The sequence below is a fragment of the Lagopus leucura genome, unplaced genomic scaffold (genome assembly GCF_019238085.1).
Source record: "Lagopus leucura isolate 7727_CA_CO unplaced genomic scaffold, USGS_WTPT01 Super-Scaffold_100012, whole genome shotgun sequence".
Lineage (NCBI taxonomy): Eukaryota > Metazoa > Chordata > Aves > Galliformes > Phasianidae > Lagopus > Lagopus leucura.
In genome coordinates this window covers 951,883-960,412 of record NW_024962267.1, presented here as the reverse complement: position 1 = coordinate 960,412, position 8,530 = coordinate 951,883, and the positions used below count along the sequence as shown (strand labels likewise).

The window sequence follows — 8,530 nt, the reverse complement described above, 5'->3', positions numbered from 1 at the left end:
TTTTTTTTTTGTTTTTTTTCTCCCTATGGAGAGCAACAGAATGCAGTTATGGGGAATTTTAAGTATTTTGGAACTTCAAAGTACTGAAGACTGTACTATAAGATGAAATAAGATGAACCTCTTATTAACTACTTAAGAAACTTTGTAAATATAGAAGAAAGAACTATATTATCAAAACTTATAGCATATCTGAATTGGAATCATCAACTACAACATTCCCAGCTCAGTTACCTTTAAAAGATTTGTTTCTTCTCCCTCCTCTGTCACAAATGGCACCAAACTCACATCATATTCAAAAGAAACTCCTCATTTGTGATCTAGAAAGATGTTTAAACATAGTTTTTGAAGTCACTGATGTTTATACTCTGAAACGATTGAACTAAAATTCTTTAATCCTCTTCATTACAATAAACTAATGTCAGAAACTAATACTGAATGTTAATATATTGATGTATTTATTATTATTATTATTATTGAATTATTGAATTTTTTATTATTACAGAATGAGCAAAGGGAAGTCATTGATAAATTCCGAGGTGGGAGTATAAACTTACTTATTGCTACTACTGTAGCTGAGGAAGGGCTAGACATCAAGGAGTGTAACATTGTTATTCGCTATGGTCTGGTCACCAATGAAATTGCTATGGTGCAGGTAGGAGTTTTTTGCATACCTAACTTATTTTTAAAAGTGCTTTTTTGCTTGGAATACACAAATGGTGAATCATATACCTACATCTGTACGTAATATAAAATTTGCCTCCATGTGGAACAGTGTAAAATTCATTTAAAGCTTTATGCAACTAGTAAGCTGTCTTATGCCTGGTGTAGAAAAGATAAGAGGATGTGACCAGAGGCAGGCCTGGTTGAAACTAACTTTCTGTCTTTAAGTAATGTGGAGGACTTTTAAGCTTATGTGCATTTCCAGCCTGTGATCAATCCAATTCATTGATTTAATGACCACTGGACGATACATCCGCATGGCTACAACTCTCCAATTCATATAATAAATGAAATGTATAAAGACATTTGTCTTGCCAGTAGTTGAAAAGAGATAATTGCATGTCATAATACCAGTTTGTCTATGTTTTCATTTAATTTGTAAATATGTTTGAGATATTTATATGCATGCTTATTTTTTTGGTGACAGGATACGGTTTCTGCTTTGCAAAATGTTGTGCTAATGACAAATCTCCTGAATGCTATTTCGCAGGTATCTTCAATGATAATAGAGAAACAGTGTATGGTATTGGCTGATTCGTTATCTGGCTAAGTGGGAAAAAAAATAAAATGCTCTGTGGAGTCATTGCATAAAGGACTGCAATAAGACTGTTGTATCTGTCCATTGTTCCAAAATAGGAACAAGTGTTGTTTGATGTTGCAGGCAATGTTGTGTTTTTTATACTGCATTCTTTGCAAATTGTAGGCCCGTGGTCGAGCTCGAGCTGATGAGAGCACTTATGCACTTGTGGCTTCAAGTGGCTCAGGAGCTGTTGAACGTGAAGATGTAAATATTTTCCGTGAAAATATGATGTATAAGGCCATTCAGCGTGTCCAGCAGATGCCGCCAGAAGAGTATTTGAACAAGGTATCTGCTACAGCTCTGCACTTTTCCATTCAAGAAGGCTGATGGCTTTCAAAGGAATTCTTCTGTAAAGAATACTTTCTACTATTAAGGGAAGAAAAATTTAAATTATATTAGCTGTTACATAAGAATAATTTTGCCAATCTTTGTTTCTGCGCCTTCTGTTGATAAAAGAAGTAAGTTGGGAAAATCAACTAAAAGTGCTGTCGATGAATTCAGTAAAGTAACTGAAAGAGAAAATGAATTACTATTACATGGTGTCTTTTTTTCCTTTTGAAGACATAACCTATTAGCTTATTTTTGTTGAATATATCATTTTGAATTAAGTTTTCAGAATACGTTTTACTTCTAAGGATCTATAATTTCTGGAAATAAGTGTTTAGATTTATGAGGTTGTTACGATCATTCCACTAGAATATTGTCTTACTGGTACGTTTCTAGATTCAGGACTTCCAGTTGCAAAGTGTAATGGAAAAGCAAATGAAGGCAAAGAGAGATCAGCGTAAGACATATAAGAAAAACCCTTCACTAATAACATTCCTGTGCAAGAATTGCCACAAGCTGATATGTTCTGGAGAAGATATACAAGTTATTGAAAATATGCATCATGTCAGTGTGAAAAAAGATTTCCAGTAAGTGTTTATGAACTAGTTTGTCTCTTTCAGACAGAAAAGGATTTTGTTTTCAGTGAGGTTGTGCAGGGCCTGTAATCCTTTAGGCCCTGGGAGAGGGGAAAAATAAACAGATTTTTCCAATATTGCCAAATCTTAATCTCAGTAATACTACTGACAGACCCCAGATAAAAGTCTGAGCCGTGACAGTGACTCATAAACAACCAGTTGATCATCTGTGGATTGACAACTGTACATTAGGAGAATACTCATGCTGGTGACACACCGACTATATCTCTCCTAGTGTTCTTGTTTTCTTTATATTTCCATTGCAAGAGATGTCACACTATTTAGTTTGTTAAACGTTTACTTATATTAAACAGTGCCAGGATGGCAAGAAGTGACTTTCTTTTCTCACTTATAATGGAAATTAAGAAGCCAAGAAAATGTTTTAATTCAATTTCAGTTTATCATAGTAATTTTATGATGGGTATTACACATTACAAATAAGGCATGCTTTTATAATTATGTAGCTATTCTACAAAGTCACTGCCTTCCAAATTTGTTCTTTCACTGAGACATATCACTGGTGTAATTTGTATAGACTTTTTGAAGAGTTACTGAGAAATTAGTGCTCATATATTGAAAAAAAAGTGAATTGTATATGTGTGCATTGAATCTCCCCTGATATTTAAAAAAAAAAAAAAAAAAAAAAAAAAAAAAAAAAAAAAGTGCCAGGGGAGATTTGGGTTGTACATTAGGAAATACCTCTTCTCTGAGAGAGTGGTTGGGAACTGGAATGGGCTACCCAGGGAGGTGGTGGAGTAACTATCTCTGGAGGTGTTCAGGAAACATTTAAATACTCTACTGAGGGGCATGGTTTAGTGGGAAGTATTGGTGATACGTGGACGGTTGGACTGGATGATCTTAAAGGTCTTTTCCAACCTTGGTGATTCTATGATTCTGTGGTTCTATAAAATGCTACAGAAGATGGGATGGAGCACATTTATATGTCGCCATTACTTAAAAGCATGTAATACGACTTTCTGTTTTCTTTGGTTCTGTCTGTGCACAACAGTCAGACGGTTTACTGCTTCTACTTTCCGTGACTGACTTCAGTAATAGCTGTCACTATTGACCACTGTATTCTGACTCATGTTTTCTGACTGCTTTTCAGACATCTTTACCATATAAGAGAAAACAGAACTTTGCAAGACAAGCATGCTGATTACCAGACAAATGTGGAAATTATATGTAAAGATTGTGGACAAGTGAGGAACAAATTCTTTTCATACTTTTATGTTGTTTGTGTTTGTCTTTGCGTGTGTAATGATAGTGTGTCTGAAACATGGTTTCCTTATACTTACAGGCCTGGGGAAATATGATGGTTTATCGAGGTCTTGACCTGCCTTGTCTAAAGATTAGAAATTTCGTGGTTGCTTTTGAAGACAAGAAAACAACAAAGGAGATTTTCAAGAAATGGGGAGAACTGCCCATCAGGTTTCCCAATTTTGATTATGCAACTCATTGTCCTTCAAGCGATGAAGATTAAGGACTCAGAATGAAAATAAAGACTTCAAAATCTTCACTGGCTGCTGTTTAGAAGCTCCTTTGTCTTGTAGAGTTCTGCACCATAGACACTGAATCATAAACCCTATGAAGGCTCCTGAATTCCTTAAAAAACTGCCTTGAAGAGGAGAAAAGGCCCAAGGAAGAAGGACAAAGTCATATGGTAGCTGTCTCTGCTTCAATTTGTTCTGATACTCCAGAACAAAGAACAAATGCATTGTAGTGGTGTGCATTCATGGAACAAATTCCCTTCTCAGTACTGTCCAGTGTGGCTTGACAACACTCAAATGCATGTTAGGTAACCTGTCTTCAAGCACAGAACATGAGACAGACTTCTTGAGACTTGCCATGGTGATTGCTTTCAGTTCTACTTTCTTCTACAACCGTTGTGAAGATAAAATGTCTTAAAAAAGAATCCATGTAAAGAGAGCAAATTACTTGGTTGTTATTTCTGAGTCATTGTTGTTTCTTCAGTGTTTTCATGAGTTAGTCTTTCACCTTATCTTTAGCTATAAGCTTATAGATTTTTATGAAGTAAAATTTCATTAGAAGACATTTTAAAAAATCAAGCCCTTAAATTTACTTGAAACGGATTATTTTAATGTCCACGAAGCGCTATGCCAAGTGACTTTCTTTGTGTTAGTTTCATACAATTGTTAAACTGCCTATGCAATAATGTGGTTTTTTTTCCAATAAAGGACTGTAATGAATAGCATTTGCCAACTTTGATGCTGTATAGTCTGTTTCATTGTAATTATTTTGACAGTAAAAAGGCTACAGTTTCACCCTAGAAATGTGTGGAATAGTGGTATTCTGACTGTAAAAATAGCAAAATGCGTCACTGTAATTATTTTATTGACAGATTTTTCTTCTCTCTTTTACATAAGATATTGGAGTGAGAGATCTGTTTGTTGTTACAACAGTCAGCTTTGTAAACCCAGTGGTATGTTTACTGGAATGGACATGTAAACACTTCAGTAGCCCAAGGTAAAATTTTGAAGTTTCAATTAAGCTAAAGAGTATAACTCAGCAAAAAGAATCTTCTTACATCTAGATTTGTATTGTTCTACATTCTTAATAGGCATATAAATACGTTGTAAATTATTTATAATCAGATTTAATTTCAAGTGTGCATCAGGACCAGATTTTTTTTTTTTTTTTTTTTTTTTTTTCCTCATGTTTGACCTTATTTTGAGGGGGGGAAGTGTCTCATTTTTAACAGAAATGTGGCATGTTTCAAGCATCGTCAAACTGACAGGCTAATTTGTGGAGAAGTACTTACTTATAAACATATTATAGTATTATAAAACAAATGTGCATCCTGATAAGTTTTTACTGTAGATGTTTTGTAGATTCACTGTGCTTAACCTACAGAAATTGTCTTATAGGTTGAAATTGTTCTAAGAAAAGAAAAAGATGTCAGATGTATTAAGAGTTAAGAGGCTATACACATTAAGATCTTTCAAGACACTGCACTTCTACAATTGTAATGATACAACTGAAGCAGGAAAATCCAGTGGGAAACAGAGTATAAGGAATTGGTAGTGTATGTATATTTTTATGTAAAATATATTTTACATTTTAATATTTACACAATATTATTCCTTGCTTAAAATATTTTGCAGTGCAAAACAAATATAAAATCTCCAATTTCTTTGTTTGGTTTTGCATAATTTGTTAGATTTTATTTAAAAAAAAAAAAAAAAAAAGTGAAACAAAAAGAAACCAAACCAACATTTCCTTCATATATTGTCCTGTAAGCAAGTTACTCTCTTTCTTATATTGGTATTTTGATTACTACTGAAAGTTTTGGACTTTTGAATTTTGAATCTACTTAATTCTGTAGGTTTGATTTTAAACATGGATCTGAGAATCTGACTATTTAAAGATACTGTAGATTGATAGATCATGGAGCATTGGGACTTAAGATGTATTTTGTTAATGTGATCATTATCTGATCTGACAAATAAGATGCTATGAAATATACTAAGAATTAAATATCAGAAGAGTTTATCTTGGCAAGTAATTATCCAGATAATCTTTGCATTTCTTTTTATATGAATTGTCACAGCTCTTTGAAGAAAACTTTTAAATCAGGAAAGGCTTGTGAGATGTTTAGAGTGTAAATGTAACATATATCTATAATTTCCAAATACCTGTAGTTTATTCAGCATTTTGAGGAAATTTATAAACCTGGTAAAACTGTATCACTGGATCTGTTGCTTCTGTACTGAGTAGATCTTCTGAACTCTAAATACTTTAATGAAGCAAGAAGGAGTATATGCAACTTGGTTTCTTCATTCTTTTATAATTGAATTCAACATGTCTAGTCTTCTTGTAGACCACTTGTGTGCTACTGTCACACTTCCAATTCTTAGCGTGATTCAACCAGGTTGTCACCAAAGCTGAAAGATACAATCTCATTTCAGCATAATGGATAACAAACCTGCTGGCTTGTAGAATAAGGATTTCCATTTCAAGTCATTGTCTCCGAGTGGGATTATAAAACGTGCCTCTATTGCTCATCCAGGAAGTGTGAAGTTGTAAAAAGCAAGCTAAATTGCCGTGTTTTATCTTCCAGCTGCTTATGCATTTATTGCCTTTATGGACTCAAAGTCCTCCAGGGAGTGTGACAAATCATGATTGCATTTTCTACTTACAGCTTTTATTTGTTCATAAATGTGGAAAGAAGAAAAACTTAGTCACCGGGGATTTGTTTAGCTGTGTGTTTGGCTTCAGCTTTAGTTGTTTTTTACATTATTCTATCTACTTTTGGTCTGCTGTCATGCACAACCTACATCTGTAAATGTCCATTCCCACATCTGGAAAATATAAATATTTTAGAGTAGTATTGAAAGAATTAACGTTTAATTCTTTGTGTATACTGGTATAAACATGGCAGAGAAGGGTCTCAGGAGCAGTAGCTGTACAAAACTTGTAAGGGTCATTCTTTGCCGGGTAAATTTTGGTTTGTTTCTAATGCTCCAGTGTTTGTAAATCTTGATGAAGCATGTGCATTTTGACTTCCAAATTAGAAAAACCCACAGTATGCAGCATATAGTCACTTCGCAAAGTCATTTGGATCTTGTGAGTTTGAGTCATTTCCTTTGAGGCATTCTCTAAATTATTGTTCCTTAGAGGAAATAAAAACTATTAACTGAGCAAAACCTATGTATGCGATTTTGCAATGTTCTGGTTGTCACAATCCTCTCTTTTTTTTTTTTTTTAAATTTTGAGCAGCTGGTATTATCTTGCTAGGAAACTATCCTTGCTGAGCTCAGTTCTGGCCTTCGTATACAATATATCAAGAACAATGTATTTTGGTCTTCTCAGCCTTTTTACTTGTATGGCTAATGTCAACAAGGTGATACCTAGCTATAAATTTATTCCTGGATTTCAATGACAAGAGTGGATCTTACTCAGAAGCATTTTCTTGCATAATTTCACTGTTGTGACAAGAGCCGAGAAAACACAAGTTTATGTGAAAATAGGGCATATTCCAGAGAGCTAAATTGAATTTCTTTCAGACTGCCCACCAAGATTAATGCAATGACTGTTGCCAAAACACTGCCAGATGGGCCCAGATCAGCCCCTGCCTCACCAAGGACAGCATGATGGTCATGGTTCAAATTCCAGCCCACTCTGTTAGGCTGAGGTATTGACTACTTTTGGTTGATAGTACATTGGGCTTTTTTTCTCTGCAAACCATTATTTCATGCTTTGCTAGATACCTCAGTATAACAGGAAACTATTATTTCATCTCCTTATTTTCAGTTTTCAGAGAAGCCAGAGGGAATGATTTTAGTTTGTAGTCTTTTGGGGCAGGTGGCATTACCCGTTGCTGCTGCTGTGGACACAAGATGCAAGCTGAGCTGAGCTTGGCTGACTGCTAGAGCTGTGAGACACGCCTACGAGCCTCCAGTCACATGAGGGTGCTGGGAAGGAGAGCAGAGCAGAAAGCAGAGCTTAGCTGGGAGCGCCGTGCCGCGTGGCTGCAGGCTGCCTCGAGCGGCCGTTCCTCTGCTCGGCCCAATGTGCAGCTGCTGGCGCGTGCGGCCACCAGGGGGCAGCGTGCCTTGCTTGCGGCCGTTACTCCCCCGCAGCCGCCGCCTGACCGTTGCTATTTCCGCCCCCCCGCCCGCAGCCAGCCGCTGTGAGGCGGTGCCGCGAGGTTTTTCTCCTCGCAGCAGCGCTGATGGGCGAGACTGAGACTAGCTGGACAAAACCAGTCTTTTCTCTTTTCAACTTCAACTTCAACTTCTCTTTTCAAGCGTTTTTTCACTCTTCTGAGGCTTCTCTTGTGTAACTTGACGCTGCGGTCCCAGCAGTTTTCTGTTTGCAGGCGACCTCATTTCAATGAGCTGAATGAAACAAGTACAGTTGGTGGCTTGAGCGCTGTTCTGAAATGCTGTGGGCCAGCAGAGTTATGTCTGAGCTCAGTTATGTGGAAGTTTACTGTTTTCTGAGGAAAAAAAAAAAGTAATTATCTTCATATGTGGAAGATGTTAAGCAAATTGTGTATGTTTCTTGGTTTGAATGTTTATGCTATCATTTATTATTTTAGAAAGTAAACAAGAAAGAGTTATAGATAAACATTAACGGCGTGCCTGAATTTTCATTTCATTTCTCAGTAGGAAGTAGAAATAAGGTCATGAATATGTCCTGAGAATGTGAGGGCTGCCAAAATACACTGTAGATGCTTTTCAGAGAAAAACAGTAGATATCAAATAACTGTTGAGTCATAAAACCCAGATGTTGGTTACAGCTT

General features: G+C 35.9%; 1 protein-coding gene across 1 annotated transcript in view; it reads left to right on the top strand.

Moving 5' to 3' along the window:
• IFIH1 (interferon induced with helicase C domain 1) overlaps positions 1 to 4,879 on the top strand; it is a 26,046-nt gene extending 21,167 nt beyond the window's left edge. Inside the window, exons 12-16 of the mRNA XM_042874957.1 lie at positions 503 to 652; positions 1,424 to 1,585; positions 2,024 to 2,214; positions 3,371 to 3,464; positions 3,563 to 4,879. Of these exons, the coding sequence (XP_042730891.1) occupies positions 503 to 652; positions 1,424 to 1,585; positions 2,024 to 2,214; positions 3,371 to 3,464; positions 3,563 to 3,745 (780 nt within the window). The 3' untranslated portion in view covers positions 3,746 to 4,879. The remainder of the gene's footprint in view (positions 1 to 502; positions 653 to 1,423; positions 1,586 to 2,023; positions 2,215 to 3,370; positions 3,465 to 3,562) is intronic.
• The last annotated feature ends 3,651 nt before the right edge of the window (positions 4,880 to 8,530 follow it).